General features: G+C 43.5%; 1 protein-coding gene across 1 annotated transcript in view; it reads left to right on the forward strand.

Annotated features, from left to right (window-relative positions):
- Positions 1–24,899, forward strand: part of LOC100661465 (ATP-binding cassette sub-family A member 17-like) — an 85,897-nt gene that overhangs the window by 49,287 nt on the left and 11,711 nt on the right. Inside the window, exons 11-18 of the mRNA XM_064294783.1 lie at positions 1,947–2,253; positions 7,947–8,220; positions 8,382–8,586; positions 9,231–9,450; positions 17,449–17,607; positions 21,497–21,675; positions 22,710–22,835; positions 23,664–23,906. Coding sequence (XP_064150853.1) covers positions 1,947–2,253; positions 7,947–8,220; positions 8,382–8,586; positions 9,231–9,450; positions 17,449–17,607; positions 21,497–21,675; positions 22,710–22,835; positions 23,664–23,906 — 1,713 coding nt within the window. The remainder of the gene's footprint in view (positions 1–1,946; positions 2,254–7,946; positions 8,221–8,381; positions 8,587–9,230; positions 9,451–17,448; positions 17,608–21,496; positions 21,676–22,709; positions 22,836–23,663; positions 23,907–24,899) is intronic.

A 24,899-nucleotide genomic window follows, 5' to 3' on the forward strand; every position in this document is an offset into this window, starting at 1 on the left:
TCTGTTTAATCTTTCACTGAGAAACCAATCATGTATTGTTCCAATTGGAATGTAAAATTTAAAAATATATCCTGTGAGACATGTGGACAACCTGTTGCATTCTTGTAATGTTAAAGAAAGAATATTGATGTGCATTTTATAAAGTGATCTTTTTTTCAATATAATCTTATTTATTTGGTTGTTGTTGTTGAGAATATACACAGGAAAACATACACCAATTCAACAGTTTCTACATGTACCATTTAGTGACATCGACTACATTCTTTGAGTTGCATAACCATTCTCGTCCTCCTTTTCTGAGTTGTTCTTTCCCCATTAGCATAAATTCACTGCCCCCTAAATTTCCTGTCCAATCTTTCAAGTTGCTGTGACCTGTTCGATCCCATATAGGTAGCTCTTATAAGAGCTCAAGGCAGGCATTTTTTACTAGTTGAGCTAAACTATTGTTTGATTTTAAAAAAGATTTTAGGGCTATTTTTGGTTTCAGGTTTAAAGATTATCTCGGGGCAATAGTTTTGGGAGTTCATCCAAACTTCATAGCTCTAGGAAGTCTGGAGTCCACGAGAATTTGAAATTTTGTTCTGCATTTTCCCCCTTTTGATCAGGATTCTTCTATGGAATCTTTGATCAAAATGCTCGGTAATGGTAGTTGGGCACCATCCAGTTCTTCTGGTCTCATGGCAAAGGAGGCAATTGTTCATGGAGACAATTAGCCACACATTCTGTATCTTCTTCCTATTCCTGACTCTCTTCTTCCTCTGTAGTTCAGGCACATAGAGACCAATTGTTGTGCCTTGGATGGCTACTTACAAGCTTTTAAGACCCCATTATAAGGTGGTCTTGATTTAGCTACCCACAAGGTATTATTGTAAAATAATGAGACTGATTTTCATGGATTAGTGAAAAGAATGATTTCATTGTTTTATAATTTTGAATCAGATATATGAAAGGGTAAGCTGTCGAGTTGGAAAGGGTCTTGGAGTTGTCTAGCCTGTCTCCTGTCCTATACAAATAGGAGCCTCTTTTCCAACCCCCAGCAATTGGTTATCCACGCTTCGCTTGGCCAAGCTTGGCTTTGGAGACAGCTCCAAGTCTTCTCGGGAAGTATTTCTCAGTGTACAATCTCAAGCAAGAGCCTTTTGACAAATGCCGGAGATGAATGTAGCCTACCTCATGTTGAATAAGAATGTTTGGTAGAGAATTTCGGGTATTTGTCAGTGTTTTTGCCAAGACCTTAGAAATGCCTGACTCATGCCTGCCCACCAGGCCTCCTTCCAAGAGGAAAGTGTGGCACAGAAGACACTGAGGCTGAGGCTTAAAGGCCCCCTTCACACCCCCAGTTCTGCAGGGCCCCAGAGCAGCAAAGTGGAAGTGCCCAATGCTAACCTCAAGGGTGTCCCTCCCCGACCAGGCCTGTTCTGTGCGCATGCCTGTGCCCTTTGACTTTTCCTAGCAGTGAGATAGGCCATCTTTGTGCATGGACCTTGAATACTTATACAGGTGTGTCTGTAGGGCGCATTACTAGGAGTAGAATTTCTGGGTTAAAGACTATGGGCATATTAAATTTATTCATACAGCCAATTTGTTTTCTAAAAGGAAAAAAAAAAAAAACAAGACCCACCAATAGTGGTATTTTCCCCACATCCTCATCAGCTTTACATTTTTGCCCATCTGGTAAGTGGAAAAAGACTGCATCTTATTTATATTTTGTACCTGTCCAGGCTGCTCTTCCAGACTCTTCTTAGCCTGTGTCTTCTCTTTCTGCCACTTGACTCCAATCAAATCATAAGTTCAAAGAATTTTCACTAGAAGCAAATTTTCAATGTAACAGAAAAGTTCTCATGGCTATCATAAGAGGGAACACCTGACGTCAGGGGCCACCTGACGGCCTGCCAGTTTCTATCTGTGACCGCATTAATGCTATGTCTCCCCTGTTTTTATTGTAGTTCTATCTTTTCTGCCAACAATTCTATGCCATGTTCCTGAAAAGGATGACATATTCTTGGCGCAACTGGACAATGATGCTGTCAGTACAGATCCTGGTGCCTCTGGTGATCGTTATATTCAGCCTCATGTCATTCAACCTCAAGGCATCGAGCATGGAAAACGTCCCATTGAAGCTGACTTTGAAAACACATGGCCAAACTATTGTTCCATTCTTTATTTCTCAGAATTCCAGTCTGAGCTCACGCCTTTCAAAACACTTTACAGACATGTTGGAGGCTGAATTACAGATCCCTCTGGAGGTCTCGGGTAAGTACAAGGCGCAGGAGGAGAACAGTGCTTGAAGCCAGCCTATGGTGGCCTTTGCCATGAGGCTTTGTCCTTTCGCATGGCACTGTCCGAGGTCACAGTGAGTAGCCAGACAGTCTCAGAAAATATCTTTCAAACTCCAACAGGACAGCAAAGTGACACCTTCTGGAGATGAAGCCATGTGTGTGTTTCTAGGGATGAAAGGACAGCCAAAAATGAAACCAATAAACAACCCACTGTGTTTGAATTTACTGAGAAATTTACACTTCTGTCAGGGTGTGATTGATATTAGAAAACTAAGGAGCCCTGGTGGTGCAACAGTTAAGAGCGTGTTTGCTAACTGCAAAATCTGCAGCTCTCCTACCGGCTCCATGGGAGAAAAGACCTGGCGATTTGCTCCATTAAAGATTACAGCCTAGGAAGCTCTCTGGGGCAGTTCTACTCTGTCACTCAGGGTTGCTATGAGTCAGAATCAACAACATTATAAAAGGAAGTGCATGAGGAAACAAGGAAAGTATTACCACCGGAGCAGGTGGGGGGTGGAAATTTCCATAAACGAGGCATAATCATAATGTACTACATGGTACAGCTGTGAATAGTTTTTCCTTAGTCATAGTAATGTCAAACCTGAATATCAATGTCTTAGTTATCTAGTGCTGCTATAACAGAAATACCAGAAGTGGATGGCTTTAACAAAGAGAAATTTATTCTCTCACAGACTAGAAGGCTAGAAGTCCGAATGCACGGTGCCAGCTCCAGGGGAAGGCTTTCTCTTTCTCTGTCAGCTCTGGGGGAAGGTCCTTATCATTAATCTTCCCCTGTGGAGGAGCTTCTCACTGCAGGGACCCCGGGTTTCTTGGCTGTATGAGGTCCCCCTGGTATGAGGTCCCCCATGTCTCTCTGGTCGTTTCTCTCTTTCATGTCTCAAGAGAGATTGGCTTAAGATAAAATCTAATCTTGTAGATTGAGTTCTGCCTTATTAACACAATTGCCACTAAACCCATCTCATTAACATGATAGAGACAGAATTTACAACACATGGGAAAATCACATTGGACGACAGAACAGTGGACAATCACACAATACTGAGAATCATGGCCTAGCCAAAGCGATATGCATATTTTTGGGAGACACAATTCAACACATGATAATCGACTTCACCAAAATTATGCTTTAACTCTAATGGGGGGAAAGGGGAGGGGAAGGCTGTAGGGGCCAGGGATGGCTGTAGGAGAGCAGATCCTCGTCTCCATAATAGGACGTCAGTAGATAACGCCTGGAACTAAAGAATCAAGAGCAAGCGGCTTAAACGTGTCCTTTAAAAATATAAGACACAGTAGCCAAGGGAATTGAAAAGTTGTCCCCTCTTTTTTCTAGTGAGCAGGCCCTGGGAATGGCGAGGGGCAGGGCAGGAGATTGCCTGTTTCCACTGTAAGTTGTATATAACTGTTTGATTTTAAAATTTGTATCCGTGTATTATTTTGACTGAAAATAAAAACTTAAAATAATTATGTTTTTAAAAAACTGAAGTAAGGAGACCAAATGCAGAACATAATGTAGAAAAATGGCTAGGATGAGGGATCACAACGCCTACCTCCCTGAGGCTCGGATTCTTCATATACGAAATGAGAGACTAATGACCCGGCCTCTCCGAAATGTGGGGAGGAAGACATGCCAGGGTGCCTGTTCAGCACTTTGCACAGTTGGCACTGAGTGAGCATTCAGCCAATGATGCTATTTCTTATTGTTGTTAAGACCGAAGACCCCTTCCAGCACTAAAGACTCAAGAGCTCTGTTGTTGCTAGGTGCCTTTCAGTTGGTTCCCACTCATAACGACACTATGTATCAAGAACGAAACACTGCCCAGTCCTGCGCCATGCTCACAATTGTTAATATGCTTGAGCCCATTGTTACAGTCACTGTGTCAATCCATCTCATTAAGGGTCTTCCTCTTTTCCGCTGAGCCTGTACTTTACCAAGCATGATGTCCTTCTCCAGGGACTGATCCCTCCTGACAATATGTCCAAAGTATGCAAGTCACAGTCTCACCATCCTTGCTTCTAAGGAGCATTCTGATTGTACTTCTTCCAAGACAGATTTGTTTTGGCAGTCTGTGGTATATTCAATATTCTTCTCCAACACCATAAGTCAAAGGCATCAATTCTTCAGCCTTCCTTATCCATTGTCTAGCTTTCCCATGATTATGATGTGATTGGAAATGCCATGGCTTGGGTCAGGCGCACCTTAGTCTTCAAGGTGACATCATTGCTTTTCAACACTTTGAAGAGGCCCTTTGCAGCAAATTTGCCCAATGCAATGCATCTTTTGATTTCTTGAATGCTGCTTCGATGGCTGTTGATTGTGGATCCAGGTAAAATGAAATCCTTAACAACTTCAATCTTTTCTCCATTTATCATGATGTTGCTTATTGGTCTAGTTGTGAGGGTTTGTTTTCTTTATGTTGAGGTGTAATCCATACTGAAGGCTGTGGTCTTTGATCTTCATCAGTAAGTACTTCAAGTCTTCTTCACTTTCAGCAAGCAAGGTTGTGTCATCTGCATGTTGCAGGTTGTTAATGAGTCTTCCTGCAATCCTGATGCCCTGTTCTTCTTCATATAGTCCAGCTTCTTGGATTATTTGCTCAGCATACAGACTGAATAAGTACGGTGAAAGAGTGCAATCCTAGCACACTCCTTTCCTGACTTTAAACCATGCAATATCCCCTTGCTCTGTCCAAACAGCTGCCTCTTGATATATGTCCAGGTTTCTCATGAGCACAATGAAGTGTTCTGGAATTCCCATTCTTCGCAATGTTATTCAAAATTTGTTATGATCCGCACAGTCCAACGTGTTTGCATAGTCAATAAAACATCGTTCTGGTATTCTTGGCTTTCAGCTAGGATCCATTTGACATCAGCAGTGATAGCTCTGGTTCCACATCCTCTTCTGAATCCAGCCTGAATTTCTGGCAGTTCCCTGTCAATATACTGCTGCAGCTGCTTTTGAATGATCTTCAGCAAAATTTTGCTTACATGTGATATTAATGATAAAACCCAGTACTGTTCAATAATTTCCACAGTTGGATCACCTTTTTGGGGAATATGCATAAATATGGATCTCTTCCTGTCAGTTGGCCAGGTAGCTAGCTGTCTTCCAAATTTCTTGGCATAGACGAGTGAGCGCTTCCAGCACTGCATCTATTTGTTGAAACACCTCAATTGATATTCCGTCAATTCCTGGAGCCTTGTTTTTCACCAGTGCCTTCAGTGCAGCTTTGACTTCTTCCTTCAGTACCATCGGTTCCTGATCATACACTACCTCTTGAAATGGTCGAACGTCAACCAGTTCTATTTGGTGTGATGACTCTGTGTGTTCCTTCCATCTTCTCCTGCGTCTTTTAATATTTTCCCCATAGAATCCTCCACTATTGCAACTCCAAGCTTGAATTTTTCCTTCAGTTCTTTCAGCTTGAGGAATGCTGAGTGTGTTCTTCCCTTTTGATTTCCTATCTCCAGCTCTTTGCATATGTCATTATAATACTTTACTTTGTCTTCTCTAGCTGCCTTTTGAAATCTTCTGTTCAATTTTTTTACTTCATCATTTCTTCCTTTCACTTTAGCTGCTTGATGTTCAAGAGCAAGTTTCAGAGACTATTCTGACATCCATTTTGGTCTTTTCTTTCTTTCCTGTCTTTTTAATGACGTCTTGATTTCTTCACGTATGATGTCCTTGATGTCATTCCACAACTCGTCTGGTCTTCAGTCATTGGTGTTCAATGTGTCAAATCTATTCTTAAGAGGGTCTCTAAATTCAGGTGGGATATACTTACTCAAGGTCATACTTTGGCTGTCATGAATTTGTTCTGATTTTCTTCAGTTACAACTTGAACTTGCATATGAGCAATTAATGGTCCGTTCCACAGTTGTCCCCTGGCCTTGTTCTGACCAATGATATTGAGCTTTTCCATCATCTCTTTCCACAGATGTAGTCGATTTGATTCCTGTGTATTCCATCTGGTGAGGTCGGTGTGTATAGTCGAAGTTTCTGTTGGTGAAAAAATATATTTGCAATGAAGAAGTCATTACCCAAAAACCAAAAACCCACCGCCGTTGAGTCAATTCCGACTCATAGCAACCCTATAGGACAGAGTAGAACTGCTCTGTGGAGTTTCCGAGGAGCACCTGGCAGATTCGAACTGCTGACCTCTTGGTTAGCAGCCATAGTACTCAACCACTATGCCACCAGGGTTTCCAAAGAAGTCGTTAGTCTTGCAAAAGTCTATCATGAGATCTCCGGCATACTTTCTATCACCAAGGCCATATTTTCCAGCTACCGATCCTTCTTCTTTGTTTCCAACTTTTGCATTCCAATTACCAGTAATTATCAATGCATCCTAATAGCATGTTTGGTCAATTTCAGACTGTAGAAGCTGGTAAAAATCTTCAATTTCTTCATCTTTAGCATTAGTGATTGGTGCGTCAATTTGAATGAATAATAGTCATATTAACTGGTCTTCCTTGTAGGCATATGGATATTATCCTATCACTGACAGTGTTGTACTTCAGGATAGATCTTGAAATGTTCTTTTTGATGATGAGTGCATTGCCTTTCCTCTTCAGGTTTTCATTCACAGCATAGTAGACCATATGATTGTCTGATTCAGAATGGCCAATAACGGTCCATTTCAGCTTACTAATGCCCAGGATATCAGTGTTTATGCATGCCATTTCATTTTTGGCAATTTCCAATTTTCCTAGATTCATACATCATACATACCATGTTCTGATTATTAATGGATGGTTGCAGCTGTTTCATCTCATTTTGAGTTGTGCCACATCCTCAAATGAAGGTCCTGAAAGCTTGACTCCATCCATGTCATTAAGGTCGACTCTACTTTGAGGAGGCAGCTCTTCCCCAGTCATCTTTTGAGTGCCTTCCAACCTGGGAGGCTCATCTTCTGGCACTGTATCAGACAATGTTCCATTGCTGTTCGTAAGGTTTTCACCGGCTAATTCTTTTCAGAAGGAGACTGCCAGGTCCTTCTTTCTAGGCTATCTCAGTCTGGAAGCTCAACTGAAACCTGTCCGCCATGGGTGACCCTGCTGGTATCTGAATACCAGTGGCATAGCTTCCAACATCACAGCAACACGCAAGCCCCCACAGTACGACAAACTGACAGACATGTGGGTCTAGATGGGTCGTATATTTCACACGGCAACGTGTGCCGGGAATTCAGTGATGAGCAAGCTTAGTAGTAGCCCTCAAGGACTGAAAGTCTAGTGGTCTCATGAATAAATAACAGATCATTTCAGTGCAAAGGGATCATCACTGATTGGAGTGCTACCGGATCGCATAGACATGTATCAGACTTAGGGGTCAAAGGAAGCTTCCAGAGTAAGCACTGTCTAGGTCAAGGCCTGAAGTCTGTATGGGAACTGACGGATAGAAGGGGAAGGTAAACTGAAGAACATTCCAAACAACAAGAATTTTGTAAGCTTTGGGGAATGATAAGTCCTCAGGCATGGCTAGAATTTGTGTGAGGAGAGGCAAGCAGGGAAGCTGTAAGCGTAGACATGTGATTGTGCTCGGTGAGTCAGGGACAGGAGCTGGGGAGCCCCACCTCACTGGGCCTGGTGCCGAGCTCTCTATCATCCTCACTGCATATTGTCAGCAGGTGTTCTGCTCTGTTCCAGGTCCGGTGGAAGAGTTCCTACTGCAAAAGGCAGAGGAGGAACCTGAGGGTTTTGACAACCGCTACGTCGTCGCAGCTTCCATTGAAGACGTCAAAGGCCGTACCGTTGTGACAGCTCTGTTCAACAATGAGGCATACCACTCCCCCGCCCTGGCTGTGGCTCTGGTGGACAATTTTCTATTCAAGCTGCTCTCTGGTGCCAAGGCTTCCATTACTGCAACGAATCACCCTCAACCGCAGACTGCCATAGAGACCTCTGAGGACATCCTGTACCAGTATGTGCCTTCCCTTCTCCTGCACCCATGCCCACAGCCTCCCCCTTAACTCCTGCTTGTCTGTGTCCTCTTTTAATTGCACACTGCTCTTTTGGAAGATGATGGCCATGAGCAGTCCTGCTTAAACTGCTGCCTCTCTCCTCCTGTCCTGTATCCTGCAGGGGCCTCAAAGTACATTACCTTGTTATCAACTTGCTCTTTGGAATGGCTTTCCTGTCTAGCTCGTTTTCCATCCTGACAGTCAAGGAGAACTCCAGCAAGGCCAAGCACGTCCAGTTTGTCAGTGGTGTCCATGTGGTGACCTTCTGGCTCTCCGCCCTGCTGTGGGATCTCATCTCCTTCCTGGTCCCCAGCCTGCTGCTGCTGGTGAGTGTGGCCTTCCCCTGCAGGTTACCTGGTCCCCAGCCTGCTGGAGCTGGTGAGCACAGCTGGGGGGCCCTTGCCTGAAGGCAAGGGGCTGGCCTGGAGCACTGCCCAGAGCCTGAGCTGGCAGGAGCCTAGGTTGGCAGCCTCAGCACTGATTTGGGGATCCCTTGTGTGATACACCTTCATCACTGCCCCTCAGTAAGATGCCCTGGTTCCTGGTGCCTTCAGGAGGAGAGAGCCCTTCTCCAGGGCCTCTACTATGTGGCCTCCTCACAGTTGCTCCCTGAGCTAATAAGAAACTGCCTTCTTCTGAGTAAAAAAAGAGGTGGAAAACAGCTCACCAGGGTACTGCTGAGTACTCAGTGATGATTGAATTGAGTAGCTCATGGGTCCCTGGTTCCTTTATGGAGAACAGATCCCTTTCGTGATTGTTTTTTAAGCATCTCTGAACCTCCTTATCTCACTGCACTGTGGCTATTGATTTCCAGGTGCAAGGCTTGCCCATCTGGCATTGATGGATGAAAGAATGAAGGGAGTTGGCTGTGGAGTGTTGCCAATGCCTTATTTTTAAAGCTGAGAGTATTATAGTCCTTCTCCAGTGCTTAGGATTGGTGACTTCTTCAAATCCCTCACCCCTTCCTAAGGTGGTGTTTCTATACTACAAAGAAGAAGCTTTCACCTGCAATGGAAATATCCTGGCTGTCTTCCTGATGTTAATGCTCTACGGCTGGGCCATCATCCCCTTCATCTACTTGGCCAGCTTCTGCTTTACCAACACCTGCAACGCTTTTGTTAAGCTCATCATAATGCTCACCTTCCTGAGCATCGGCCCCTTCATTCTCGTCTCCGTCACAAGTGAGAAAGGTGAGGCCTGCCATAGCCACATGTCACACAGAGCTATTTTCCCTAGAGCAGCCACAAAGAAGGTACCGTGCAAGCATGCGTCTATCAAACCCTCTGCAAGAATGTGCTTGGCAGCTTTAGTTAGTCTTAAGATCCCCGAACTGGAAATATCTCAAACAGCCAGGAGAATGGGTAAACTGTTATATTCACAAAATATATCATTGCTCAGCAATAGCAAAGGAAAGCAGCCACGGGTACATACAACAGTGTAGACAAATATAAAAAATGCAATGCTATGCAAGAGAATTGGACAAAAGAGAGCCAAAGAACAAGCAGAACGAATCCGTAGTGACACAGTTTGAACAGTGATTGCTTCAGGGTGTGGAGGGTGAGGAGTGACTGAAAAGGGATGTTAGGGAGTTTTCTGGAGTGGTGGAAATATTCTATGACTTGATTGGGGTGTTGGTTATCCAGGTGCATAAATTTACTAAAATTTATCAAATTGTCCACTTATTAAATGTGCATTTCACTGGAATGAATAATACCTCAATAAAAGAATTAACAAGTAAATAAATAAGCCAAGGTAATGGAGCAAGACTGCTTAGAAAGTAAATTGGAGTAAAGGAAGCTGAAGCTGTGCACTCACGAATCCCCCACACCTTAGCTCTGGTGTTCCTGTGTCCATGCCACCACACTCTCTTCCTTCTGTCTAACTCACAATTTGTGGTGGCCTTTTTTTTTTTTTTTTTTAATTTTGCAGTAAGTGAAAGTTTACAGCACAAATTAATTTCTCGTTCAAACATTTACACACATATTGTTTTGTGACATTGGTTGCAATCCCTGCAATGTGATAGCACTCCCCCCACTCCCCCCTCCCTCTCTACCCCAGGGTTCCCCATGACCATTTGTCCAGTTTTCCTGTCCCTTCCTACCTTCTCATCTTACTTTTGGGCAGGAGTTGCCCATTTGGTCTTGTATATTTGATTGAACTAAAAAGTACATTCCTCACATATGTTATTGTTTGTTTTATAGGCTTGTCTAATCTTTGTCTGAAAAGTAGGTGTTGGGAGTAGCTTCAGTTCTGAGTTAGCAGGATGTCCAGGGCCATAGTCTTGGTGGTTACTCCAGTCTCTGTCAGATCAGCAAGTCTGGTCTTTTTTTTGTGAATATGAGTTTTGTTCAACATTTTTATCCTGCTTTGGCCGGGACTCTATTGTGATCCCTGTCAGAGAGTTTGGTGGCAGGAGCCAGGCACCATCTAGTTCTTCTGGGCTCAGGCTGATGGAGGTGGTAGTTCACGCGGTTCATTAGTCCTTTAGGCTAATGTTTTCCTTGTGTCTTTGGATTTCTTCATTCTCCTTTGCTCCAGATAGGATGGGATCAATAGATATATCTTAGATGGCCATTCACAAGCTTTCAAGAACCCAGATACTACTCATCAAAGTAGGATGTAGAACATTTCCTTTATGAACTATGTTATGCCAATTGACCTAGATGTCTCCCGAGACAATGGTCCCCAGGCCTCAGTCCCAGTAGCTCAGTCCCTCAAGGTGTTTGGATGTGTCTAGGAAGCTTCTATGACTTTGCCTTGATCAAGTCGTGCTGACTTCCTCTATATTGTTTGTTGTGTTTTCCTTCACCAGAGCTGACACTTGTCTGCTATCTAGTTAGTAATTTCCCCTCCCTTCCTCTCTTCAGTGTGTAAACCTTTTCTTGAGCTTTTAAACAGTGGTCTCATACAATATTTGTCCTTTTATGATTGACTTCTTTCACTCAGCATAATGCCCTCCAGAGTCATCCACATTGTCAGATGTTACACCAATTCATCATTGTTCTTTATAGTATTCCATTGTATTTGTTTATCCATTCATCTGTTGGTGGACACTTACGTCATTTCCATCTTTCTGCAATATGTTCCTAAGAGCGCAATTGCTACTTTGTATGGTATTTCTATTTCTAGGATTTAAGGAAGCACCGTATCATTTTCATTACTGTTTGTACCATTTTACATTCCCACCAGCAGCTCATAAGAGTTCCAATCTCCCCGTGACTTCTGTAACATTTATTATTTTCTTTTTATTATTATTATTATTAGTGCCAATATTGTTGGGGTCAGATGGTATCTCATTGTAGTTTTGATTTGCATTTCTCTTATGGCTAATGATCATGAGCATTTCTTTACATGTCTGTTAGCTGCCTGATTGTCTTCTTTGGTGCAGTTTCCGTTCATGTTCTTTGCCCAATTTTTATTGGATTATTTGTCTTTTTGTTGCTGGAGTGTTAAAGTATTTTGTAGATTTTAGAGATTAGACCCTTGTCAGATATGTTGTAGCCAAAAATTTTTTCCTGCTCTGTAGGTTCTCTTTTTACTCTTTTGGAAAATCTTCTGATGAGCATACGTGTTTAATTTTTAGAAGCTCCCAGTGATCCAGTTTATCTTCTGGTGTTTGTGTATTGTTAATTATGGTTTGTATTATATTTATGCCATGTATTAGGGCTCCTAGCATTGCCCCTATTTTTTCTCCCATGACCTTTATCATTTTAGGCTTTGTATTTAGGTCTTTGATCCATTCTGAGTCAGTTTTTATATATGGTGTGAGGTACGGATCCTGTTTCACTTTTTTACAAATGGACATCTAGTTATGTCAGCACCATTTGTTAGACACTGTCTTTTACCCATTTAATGGACTTTGGCCCTTTGTCAAATATCAGCTGCCTGTAGATGAATGCATTTACATCTGGATTTTCAAATCTGTTCCATTGGTCTATGTATCTGTTGTACCAATACCAGGTTGTTTTGACTACCACGGGTGTATAGTAGGTTGTAAGATCAGGTTGTGTGAGGCATCCTAGTTGGTTCTTCTTCTTCAATAATGCTTTGCTTATCCAGGGCCTCTTCCCTTTCCATATAAAGTTGGCAAGTAGTTTCTCCATCTCATTAAAGAATGTTATTGGAAATTGGATCAGGATTGCATTGTATCTGTATATTGCTTTGGGTAGTATTGACATTTTCCCAATGTTGAGTCTTCACATCCATGAGCATGGTATATTTTTCCATTTATTTGGGTCTCTTTTGGTTTCTTGCAGTAGTGTTTTTAGTTTTCTTTGTATAGGTTTTATATGTCCGTGGTTAGATTTATTGCTAAGTAATTTATCTTTTGATGGGCTATTGTAGTTGGTATTGATTTCCTGATTTAGTTTTCAAAGTTCTCTTTGTTGGTGTAGAGGAATCCAACTGATTTTTGTATGTTAATCTTGTATCCTGTTACTTTGCTGAAAACTTTTATTAGTTCCAGTGTCTTTCTTATGGATTTTTTTGGCTTTTCTATGTATAAGATCATATCATGTGCAAATAGGGGTAGTTTTACCTCTTCCTTACCAGTTTGGATGCCCTTTTTTTCCTTTTCTTGCCTTATTGCTCTAGCTAGGACTTCCAGCGTGATGTTGAATAAGAGTCTTGGTAAAGGGTATCCTTGTCTAGTTCCTGTTCTCAAGGAGAATGCTTTCATTCTCTCTCCATTGAGAATAATGTTGGCTATTAGTTTTGTATAAATGCCCTTTATTATATAGAGGAGTTTCCCTTCTATTTCTATTTCACTGAGAATTTTCATCAGGAATGGGTTGTGCTTTGTCAAATACCTTTTGTGCTTTGATTGAAATGACCATGTGATCCTTTTCTTTTGTCCTATTTATGTAGCTGATTACATTGATTGATATTCTAATGTTCAACCATCCTTACACACCTTGTATGAATGCCACTTGGTCATGATGTATTATTTTTTTGATATGCCATTGAATTCTATTGGCTAGAATTTTGTTGAGAATTTTTGTGTCTATATTCATGATGGATATGGATCTGTAGTTTTCTTTTTTTGTGATGTCTTTGCCTGGCTTTGGTATCAGGGTTATGCCAGCTTCATAGAATGAATTCAGGAACATTCCTTCCTTTTCTATGCTCTGAAATAGTTTGAGTAGTATTGGTGTGATGTGATGGCCTTTCTGTTTTTCATGCATACCACCCACAGAGCTCCAAAAGAGAAAGCATCTCCTTCTGAGCAGATCAGAAAAGCGGCAGCATTTTGACTTTATGATTGAAGTAGAGTAAAAAGCACCATGTAGGTAGAGTGGAGGGAGGCAGCAGAGGTGTGAATTGATGGAGCGCTCACCAAGGTTGCCACTGTACTGTGCACCTGAGAGTTACTGACGGCGTTTTAAGGCCCATTCAGGGAACTCCGATCAGGTGGCCCAGGGACCCACTTTGAGAAATGCCACCCTAATCTGCAGGGAGAACCTCCTTCCACTGCCTGCTGCCCAGCCTCACACCAAAGGGACATGCACTGACACAGGCTAAGTCCATGGACTCTAAGGGTTCCTGATGCCAAGGATCCCTGATGCCCAAGGGTGGAGCTGTTGGAGACACTGAGGACATGAGGGTGTTCTCACTCTCAGACATTCTCTCTGGATTCCCTTGGCCTTCCTGAGATCCCTTTCTTTTTAGATTGCCTCAAGCTATTTTTCTCCCCCCAGTAATATGCAGCAATCAAAAGGGTCAACACCTTCCTTCCACTAAGTAGGAAACGCCTTCCAACTGAAAAGCTAAATTGGAAGCTGGTGAGTCATAGGCACTGGGATGCCTGGGACAAGGAAAGGAACCCGACCTCTGGCCTAAAGAAGGGAGGCTGATAGGTTTATGTGCTCCATCCCTACTCCCCAAGGAAGGACACTGATGGAGACTTGGGGGCCAGAGTTCCAGCTAGTAGTAGAAAGTGTGCATTTGCCTGGCCTTGGCCTCTAAATACACTCCCTAGAGGCCTCCTTAGGATGGCTGCAGCTATGGTGGTAGACAGATAGTCAAGGATATGAACATCTGAGCTCTCTTTTCCAGAGGCCCCACTAAAATGGTAGAAAGGGAAATTAAAATGTACTAATCCGCTGTGCAACCACTCGTCTGTCAGTTTGTTATACTGTGGTGGCTTATGCATTGCTGTGATGTTGGAAGCTAGGCTACCAGTATTTCAATTACCAGTATGGTCACCCTTGGTGGACAAGTTTCAGTGTAACTTCCAGACTAAGACAGATTAGGAAGAAAGGCCTGGCAATCTACTTCTGAAAATTAGCCGGTAGAAACCCTATGGATTACAACAGAATATTGTCTCATATAGAGCTGGAAGCTGAGCCCCTAGGTTGGAAGACCCTCAAAATACACAGTGACCTCAACAACAAACTCCTCCGATGTATGACCCTGGGGCCTTGGGGCCTGAATCTCAGTGGGGCTGCTGAGGTCCACAGCTTCTGACTTCTGCCCCAAACTGAGTTTCATCCCCGGCACATAGATTCTCACTCTACTGCAAGGTTTCTGAGTCCTGGCCTAGGAAATGTTGGTTGGGAGACCTACTGTAGATCATCCAAGTTCAGCATGTCATACATATATCACAGTGACCTCAACTGATGGAAACCTCACATATTGGTCCCCAAATGTTGTGCTATTCAAAGTCGATGTCCTAAGACTAGAGTGTGCTTTTTTATCATTGGTTCAGCCCCTTCCCGTGGCATCCGTGAATCCTATGTCTGCATGCTCTCTCCCCTAAACCATCCACTGGCCTGGAGCTGGTTGCATGAGTTGTTATGAAGTCTAGAGTTTGAGCTCTAACCTACCCTTTATTTCTCCTTTGTGTCCTTGAAAATGTGTTGGACTTTGCGAAGGTCAACACCTAGAGCACATGGAGCTATTAGGGGTCAGAACAAAGCAACCTGTGAGTGGTGAGGGATCAGCGACATTTGTTGTTGTTATTGTTGTGTGCTGTCGAGTCAATTCCGACTCATAGTGACCCTATAAGACAGAGTAGAACTGCCCCATAGGGTTTCCAAGGACCGGCTGGTGAATTTGAACTGCCAGCCTTTTGGTTAGCAGCCTGAGCTTTTAACCACTTTACCACCAGGGCTCCAATACACACCATCAACTGTTGTCCCTTTGGAGCATGCCCCACAGGGTTAGGCGTTGATTCTCTTATAAATTAATTATTATGAGTCATTTATTTTGTGAAGCATTTTATATTTTACTTGTTGGAAGTAAACATTTCAAGTATATCACAGTTCATTTATAACCCTTTTTAGCATTCTTTTGATATAACATGACCTGAAAGTTGCATTTCTTGACCTCTGAGAAGATCACCAGCCAATTTACCAAACTCTCTTTTATTTGATTGATTCTCTTGGCTTTTCCAGGTACACGATATGCATAGCATCTTCAAATAATGATAGTTTTGTCTCCATGCACTATATAGGTAGGGACTGTGTCCTTACCGAACCAAAACAACTCCACAGCTGATATACTAGACCCTACCCTGTCTGGCCAGGGCTGGATTAAGGCAAATGAGGGCCCTAAACACTGATAATCTGTGGTGCCCCCTCCTCTGCTTACTCACAGATTTGAAAGGGATATATAAATTATGAGTGTGTGTGTGTCTTAGCTTCTTTTTAAATTTGACTATAATATTAACGGAAACCCTCGTGGCACAGTGGTTAAGAGCTATGGCTGCTAACCAAAAGGTTGGCAGTTCAAAGCCAACAGGAGCTCCTTGGAAATTCTATGAGGCAGTTCTACTCCGTCCTATAGGGTCACTATGAGTTGCTATTGACTCGATAGCAGTGGGTTTTGATATAATGTTAGCGACTGAACCCAGAAGTAGCATAAGCCTTTTTAGCAGCAAGAGATGAACTAGATTATAAAATTTTTAGTGGATGTGAGATACTAAGATTTTTCCTATATACCACATTTTCTACAAAAAGAATATTCCACATATTCTACAACAAAGAAAATGAGTCAGTGAACTTAATTGGTTCAACAATCAATGTAAAATTCTGTTGCTCTCCCACAACAAAAAATTGGCTTTCACCAGTTTTGCTTTAAATAGCTCATACTTCAGTTTTGATGCTTGTTTTGTAATAAATGCCATAATTATAAGTGAACAAATGAAAAGATGTCATAAAAGAAAATTTAATCATCAGAAAACAAATATTACAACAGATTACTGTATTTTATTTTTAGATAAATCTTTATCTCTAGCATGTTATAATTAAAAACATTTCTTTCTATTCTGTGCTCTTACAATTTCTTCAATGCTTTCATCACAATTAAGCACCGAACAATAATTACCTCTATACATAATAAAGATAATGAATTGAGTCTTTCTTGAATCATTATTGTACGCTGAGGGTTTTTGAGGTCTCTTTAGGAACAAAAATGAACATCCTGTAGAAATAAATAGTATACTCTCAAGAGACCTTCCGAGATAAGGAGTTTCAGTTACACAGGAGGGGACCGTAGGAGACAGATGTCAACAAAGGTGTTGAAGCAGTAGGGGCCTCATAGCTTAAAGAGCCTTCCCTGTGGGTGCTCTCAAGATTCCGCGTGAACTTTATTTCTGGCCAGCACAGTCTCTCGCGCACTGGAGCTGGTATCCGTTTCATTTAGTGCCCTGCCCATTCCCTTCCATGTGGCACTCGCTTTTCCTTGTGTCCTGTCTGCTTGGCATTTATGGGTCTTTGCTTTGGACAACTGGTGCCCTTGTTTTGTTGATGTCCTAAGCGCGTGCTTACCTTGCTTATTGGGTAATCCGTCCCTGTGTCTGCCCCAGCTCACTTGTAAAACTCATCCCCCTCCAGCCTCAAATTTACTCTGTCCGTGTATGCATGCACCCATATTCCAGCCACACTACTGCTGATTTTTCCAAACAGCCCGTGCTCTTTCTGATTCTTCTGCATAGACAATTGGATTTGAAATAAAGTGACAGATCAAGAGGCACTTACAAAAGAAAAACACTTATGGCTGGGAGGTTGAATGACTACTGAGGATGAGAGAAAACAACGCCTCAGGTGTAGACCAGGTCTGGGGTCCTAGGAGTGTGATGGTAGAGTGATGGAGACAAGATGAAGAGGGACAGTGGATCGGAAGAGATGATAGAGGATGTGCTCTTTCCTTCCTGCAAGTAAAGTTAATATTTTCTATTTCTCTCACAGATCTGGGCTACACAACAGTCTCAGAGTCTTTGGATGATACATTCATAGTATTTCCAGGCCACTGCCTGGGGATGGCTTTTTCCAACTTATATTACAACTTTGGATTCAGGAAATTTTGCAATGCCAAGAAGTTGAACAAGACAGATTGCATTCAAGCTGGTGAGTACTGTAAAAGGAATTTTTAATTACATTTTTTATTAAGATATAAGACACCTAACAACATTCACACTTTTAAATTGTACAACTCAGTGATTTTTAGTATATTCTCAAGGTTACACAATCATCATCACTATTCTAATTCCAGAACATTTTCATTACTCCAAAAAGAAACCCAGTACCCAGTAGCAGTCACTTCCCACTCCACTACTCCTGGCAATCATTATTCTACTTTCTGTCTCTATGTGTTTGCCTATTCTGGAGATTTCATATAAAGGAAATCATACAATGTGTGGTCTTATACAATTGTCTTCTCTCACTTAGCATAAAGTTTTCAAAGTTCATCCGTGCTATAGCATGTATAGTAGTACTTCATTCCTTTTTATGGCTGGGTAATATCCCATTGGATATAATTACCACATTTTGTTTATCAGTTCACCTGTTGATGAGTATTTGGGTTGTTTCCACTTTTTGGCTATTATGAATAATGCTGCTATGAACATTTGTGTACAAATTTTTGTGTAGATGTAGGTTTTCATTTATCTTGGGTATACACCAAGGAGTGGAATTTCTGGGTCATGTGGAAGGTTTTCTCCCTGGCTGCTTTCAACATTCTCTCTTTTTCTTAGTCTTTTCACAGTTTGATTATGTGTCTCTTTGAATTTCTCCTCCTTGGATTTCATTGAGCTTCTGGATGTATAGATTAATGTTTTTCTTCAAATTTGGGAAGTTTCAGTGATTATTTCTCCAAATATTCTTTGTTCCTTTTGCTTCTTCTTCTGGGACTCTGTGATGTGATGAATTGCTTTTATATGGGCTTTATCGTCATGGTTTTGTAACTCCCACCAAATGATTGGGGGGTGCTATACAAATAAGGTCCTTGCGGCCCACCAAGGGGATTGGACAGCTTGCTAATACTGCAAATAAGGTGCATGACACCCTTATCGGGGTGTGACCATACAAATAAGGTGTATGGAACCCTAAGATGGGGATTGATCAGTATTGCCATCCCATCAGGCTTAAAATGAGCCATCCCAGAGACAGGAAAAGCGGACCTCACTACCACCAAGAAAGAAGAGCCAGAAGTAAAGCATGTCCTTTGAAGCTGGGGTCCCTGCACCGAGAACCTTCTAGACCCAGGAGACAGAGAAAGAGCTATAACACCAGAGACAGCATGAGACAGCAAGAAGCTGTGGCGGAGAAATGGCAGCAGCAGTACTAGGAGGCTGGCGTGAGACGATCCAGTGGGCTTGCTGGCCTACAGAGCAAGATGTTTACTGTAGGCTTGCCACCCACAGAGTGAGAGAGTTGAGTGCCTTCAGACAGGAGGCTTGCTGGCAGAGTGGCATACCCCTGGGTACTTGGCAAAGCTGGGCTCAATAACCCACAGAGTGAGAGAGAGCTGAGCACCACCTAGGAGCTCCTTAGTTTTTTGAAAGTATTTTAAATTATTGATTTAAAGTCTCTGTTTAGGAAGTTCAGCATCTGGACTTCCTCAGGGACGGTTACTATTGATTACTTTTTTCCTGTGCATAGGCAATACCCCCTTGTTTCTTCACAGGTCTCATAATTTTTTGTTGAAAACTGGACATTTTAAATAACAAAGTAGCAGCTTTGGAAGATTGTCTCCACTCCTCAGGATTTGTTGTTGTTGCTGTTTGTTTTAGTTATTGTTGTTCATTTGGTGAATTAATGAATTATAGAATTATAATTATAATTATAGAATTTTTCTGAATTAATTCTATAATGTCTGTCTTATTTGTCATGTGTGACCCCTAAAGTCTCTTCTGTTAACTTAGTGGTCAGTCAATGAACAGACAGAGATTTCCTCTAAAATCTGCAACTAATAAGTCTCCCAGTCTTTGCCTTGGGGTTCTGTGTGTATATTGGGGCATGCCTTCAACACTTAGCCAGGCAGTTGACAGTTCTGCCTTAGTGTTCATTTTCTACTTGGGCAGAGCCTCAGGTCAACTGGGGGTGGGAGCTTAGGGACTTCTCAGGTCTTTCCTGAGCATGTGCACAGCATTACATACACACCTGGTCTTCCAGATTTTCAAGAATATGTTGGAGCTTTTCAAACCTCTAGAATGTCTTATTCCCTAGTTTTTTATTTAAGCTTTTTGGTTAGTCTATTGTTTGCCCCAACTGTTATCCACCACATCAGGCAGCTGCAAAGTTAATCAATTGCCTATAATCGTTTTTGGCAACTACCCCCAGGGGAAAAGGTTTTTCTGCAAATGGGCAAGTTCTGAATCAGATCAAATACAGATTGCCTTACAAGTGGGGTCTTCCAGGGAACCACGAGATGGGTCAAATCATGACAGTTTTCTGTGAGTGAGGCTTTCAAAGAGCTCCAGCTAACTCTGCATCCTCTGGTGACTACCAGCCTACTGGCTTTTCCTATGACTATGGCTGTTATATTTAAAGCTAGCAAGTGGAAGATGGGACTAGGGCTTGTTAAAATGCCACAAAGCTCATTGTTCTTACTGAGATTCAGCTGCTTTTCTTGAATAAATGCTCCCCAGATTGCCACGAGTAATCTCCACTTGTAGAAATTAAGCCTGAAGAAGTAGTTGTACCAATATGCAAAATTACGTATAGAAGAATGTTTATTTTCACATTGTTTTATAAAAGTAAAAACGTAGAAATAACTTAAATCCCCATTGAAAAGAGACTGGCTAACAAATTAGAGGGCATAGATAGAATATAAAATGGTGAAACCATCAAGAATTATTTTTATCTGTATGTTCTGATACGATCACTGTCCATCATATATTATCAAATGAAACAAGTAAGATGGAGAAAATATGCCAGTATCATTCCATTTTTCTTTTAAAAGTTTATATCTAGAAAATATACACAAAGGTTGTACACAAAACTGTAAGAATGGATTTGGGGAATGGGGATGCTCCTTTACTTTGTACCTCATACATGTCTCTTTTTTCCAAGGACTGTGTGTTTATTGTATCATTTTTTATGTATGCAATTTAAACGAAAAATAATTTAAGTCAGATTCAAAAAGGACAAAAGAGGCTCCTAGGTGTTTTTCACTTGAGTGGTCAGTTGAGGTTGCAGGGTGATTAATGATGGATGGAAGGACCAAACATATAAATACTTTGTATTTCAAATAACACTCATATTATGGACAGTGTTTTAGGCTGGCTCTCTAGAGGAGCAAAACCAGTGAAGCATATATATAAATATAGAGAAAGATTTATTTCAAGGAAATGGCTCACACAATTGTGGAGGCTGGCAAGATCCCAAATTTGTGGGTCAGGCGGCAGGCCGAAGGCTTCTCCTAACTAATGAGGTTGCAGGTACTGACAAACCCAAAATCTGCAGATCAGGTGACAGGCTGCTGGCTCACAGGGTTACACGACCTGGCAAACCCAAAATCAGTGGTCAAGTGTCAGGTTGAAAGCTTCTCATGTCCCAAGAACTGGAGGTCGCATGACGATGAAGTGAATGCAGGACTAAGAGAGCAAGCTTTGCCAGAACATCCATTTATATATTAGATGGAGGACACACCCCCAAGGAAACTTCCTTCCAACTGATTGGCTGCTCACATCAGATCACAAAATGGAGGATGATTACATAGTGTCTGCCAAACCACTGAGAATCATAACCTAGCCAAGTTCACTCACAACATTAACCATCACAGACAGGGATATTCCATCAGAAATTATTTTTTCACTCCATTATTTTCATAAAACCTTTATTACAGAAGCAAAACAAAATATTATTCATATTTATCATCTGCTGGAATGTGGTAATAATAATGCTTCTTCAAAATGGTATTTGTTCTACTAGGAATTTGCTACTTTGTGTGAAAGGTAAGGAGAAGGTTGGAAAACTGCCCTGAGCTAGCTAACATCTGCTTGTTCCCCTTTAGCAGAGGGATATGTGGTCCAAGAGAACGTTTATGCCTGGGAGTCTCTGGGGATGGGGAGGTACGTGACAGCCCTGGCCATCTCAGGATCTGTGTACATCATCCTGCTTTTCCTCATTGAGACCAACACCCTGAGGAGGCTGAGAGCCAGGGTCTCTGGCTTTTTCAGGAAGCAAAATTTGGTGAGTGGGTCAGAGCATAACCCTGCCAAGGGAGAGGTCAAGATCCTCAAAGTGTCCTTTCTGTGATCTGTCCCGGCCCTGATTCCGAGCATCAGAGAAAGCCAGAGGCCATCTAGTCCAACCTCAGGGCAGAGAGGCAACAGGTCATGCCTGGGGCCCAGGGACTTGGCAGGAGAGGGAGAAAGAGTCTGGCAGAGTCCCCTGTGACCCTAGTCAGTGTGCCATCCCCCATCAGGCCCCGTGACCCCAGTCAGTGTGTTGGTCCTCCAGTAGGCCCTTGTGACATCAGTCAGTGTGCCAGTCTCCCATAAGGCCCGTGTGACCTCAGTTAGTGTGCCGGTCCTCCATTGGGCTCCTGGGACCTGAGTCAGTGTGCTGGTCCCCTGTCAGGCCCCTGCAACCTCAGTGTGCCGTCCTCCTTCAGGCCCCTGTGACCCCAGTCAGTGTGCCAGTCCTCCATTAGGCCCCTGTGACCTCGGTCAGTGTGCTGGTCCCCCATCAGGCCCCTGTGACCCCAATCAGTGTGCCAGTCCTCCATTATACCCCTGTGACCTCAGTGTGCCAGTCCCCCGTAGGGCTTTGATGGCCTCTCAACAGCCAAGGAGCAAGACATTGGGTTGGGTGTTCTAGAACCAGCCACCTTTCTGCAACACCTCTTCCCCCACAGGCATCCATAAGCCAGTTAGGAGAAAGGTTTGTTCTCTTAGCTCTTGGTTTGACTATCTTCCAGAGGCCAGGGCCTCCCAAGGAAACTGTAGAAAACGGGCCCTTTTATACCTGGGCTACCCAAGCTTTCAGTCTTTTTGTTTCCCTAAAAAGCGGATGCCACGTGAAGTTTCCATGTCCCCTGTTTGGAGTTCAGCCTTGAATACAAGTAGTCGCTCTTGAGATAGTGGGGTTGTGTGTGGGAACTGAGGGTGGGTGGAGCAACTCAAGGCCTTCTCAGGGAGGATCCACTCGCCAGGGCTCCCTTCTGTCTCTACTGCCTATTCTCACACAAAAAGTTACATCTTCAACCCTTTTTGGGAATGCAGGAAGCGATTCACAGCCTGGCGTTAGTGCCAGAAGACCAAAATGTGACAGAGGAGAGGAAGGCAGTCCAGTCACACTTGGAAAATTTGCATGAGAAGAATCCACTGGTTGTCAAGGAAATGTCAAAGGTAAAGTCAGACGTGGCTTTGAAAGGCAAAGCCATTTTTCTTCTGGGTCCTTCCCATAAGGAAGGGGACATCGGAGAAGTCACCGTGCCAATGGGAAGGCTCCTGGCTCTCCTGCATTCTGGAGTATTGGCAGATGCCCACAGACAGGTCTGCTAGGGACACTCCGAGTGGGACTCCTCTGCTTGTAAACGAATCACATGAGTTCATTTGAGAACTCTGAAACAGAAGGTAGCCCTCCTTTGTCTCCTTTGTGGTCCCATTAGACAGGAGGGTCTGAGAAAGGGAGTGAGGGGGACCAGAGCCACGAACCCCAAGAAGCAAGGAAGGCTGGCAGGTTGGATGTGCTGAGCTGACTCTCTCCTGGATCTAAAAGAAAATCTGTGGAAGAGCCACAACCGGGGAAGGGATCAGAAAGCTCCCACAAAACCTCTTCAGTCTCGCCGAGAACCCAGGGAGGACTTTACTGAGAGACCGTTAAGACAGGAAAGATCTTTGTGACATTTCCCCAAGCTTATTAATCCTATTCTCTGCTTCCCCTATAGTTATTGGTGGTTAAAAAAAAAAAAAAAGACAGGCAACATCAAAGGGACTTTGCTTACTTCAGGGACAGGAGGGGAGAGGCTCCTCTCAGAGAGCTGAGTCCTGAATATGTAGGGGCGAGGGAGGAGAGAATGCCTGGCTAAACCCTGCTGCCATCACAGCTGGGAGGAGGCAGGCCCAGGCCGGGTAGGTGGGAGGCCCAGGGCAGGGTGCATAGATCCCAGCGTCACTGCTGGGCACCTGCCCTGGGCCACCTCACGGTGTGTCTGGTGCTGTGCTGAACTTCAGGTATACTTCACGGAGATGCCCCTGCTAGCCGTGGACAAGGTTTCCTTCACTGTGCAAGTAGCGGAATGCTTTGGCCTTCTCGGCATTAATGGAGCCGGGAAAACGTCCATTTTCAAGATGCTGACCGGGGAGGAGCTCATCACCTCTGGGGACGCCTTTATCCAGGGCTTCAGCATCAACTCTGACCTCAGGAAGGTGGGTGCCGCTGGAGGCTGGAAGAAGGGGGCACCAGGACACACAGGGGTGTTACATAGGATGCTGGAGAGGAAACTAGAATGGGACTTACCTTCTTAAATTCCATGTGTAAGTTTAAGCTGTGACTCCCAAACCCATAGCTCCATCCTAGACCCCTTTCCTTCCCTCCAGCCCCACCCCTGGCTGCTCACCCCACAAGGCGTCCTGGATGTCCCCCAGGCCCTGCAACCCAGTGCCCATGAGAGCCACCAGCTGCCCCACACACCCCAATCTCCCATCCTGTGCATCTCCCCACACTGTCCAAGTCAGCAGTCTCAGCCCAGAGACCCTTAAATCTGGTCTCCCCACCCCACCTCACTGCACTCACCCAGCCAAGCCTGTTCCTTGTTTCAGTCCTGTGAGCCTGGACTTGGCTGCAGCACCTCCTAATGCTGGCCTTGCCCTCCTTCCAACCCTTTCCTTCCTGGGGTCACTTCTCTGCTGTCCCCTCTCTGCTGGTTCCACTTTCTCAGATGCCTGGCGTAGATGTTGTCCTTTACCTGGCCCATTGGATCTTGGTGCTTCTCAGGTCTGCCCTCTTTCCTTGTCACTCTACCTACTGTCCCTGACTGCACTCCCGTCATCTTCTGTTTGCTGATGTCTCCCAAGTAGCTAGATCCCCAGCCAGCCTCTGTTCTGTGCTTCAGACCTGCACGGGCTTGCCTTCTAGGCAGCTCTCCTCCAGCATCTCACAAATGTTCCAAACCCAAGTTGGCTAAAACCGAACTTCTTATCTACCTCTCAAACCTGGCCTCCTTAGAGTCTCTTTCTCAGTTATTGGCACCAATTTAATTAAGCACTTGTTGAATACCCAAACCCACAGGCGTTCAGTCCATTCTGATTCATTGCGACCCCATAGGGTTTCCAAGGCTGTAAATCCGTTGGGAAGCAGACTGCCACATCTTTCTCCTGCAGAGCAGCTGGCAGGTTTGAACCACCAACCTTTTGGTTAGCAGTTGAGCACTTTATCAGTGTGCCACCAAGGCTTCTTACTTTTTGAAT

This window comes from Loxodonta africana, chromosome 12, assembly GCF_030014295.1.
Source record: "Loxodonta africana isolate mLoxAfr1 chromosome 12, mLoxAfr1.hap2, whole genome shotgun sequence".
Classification (NCBI taxonomy): Eukaryota; Metazoa; Chordata; class Mammalia; order Proboscidea; family Elephantidae; genus Loxodonta; species Loxodonta africana.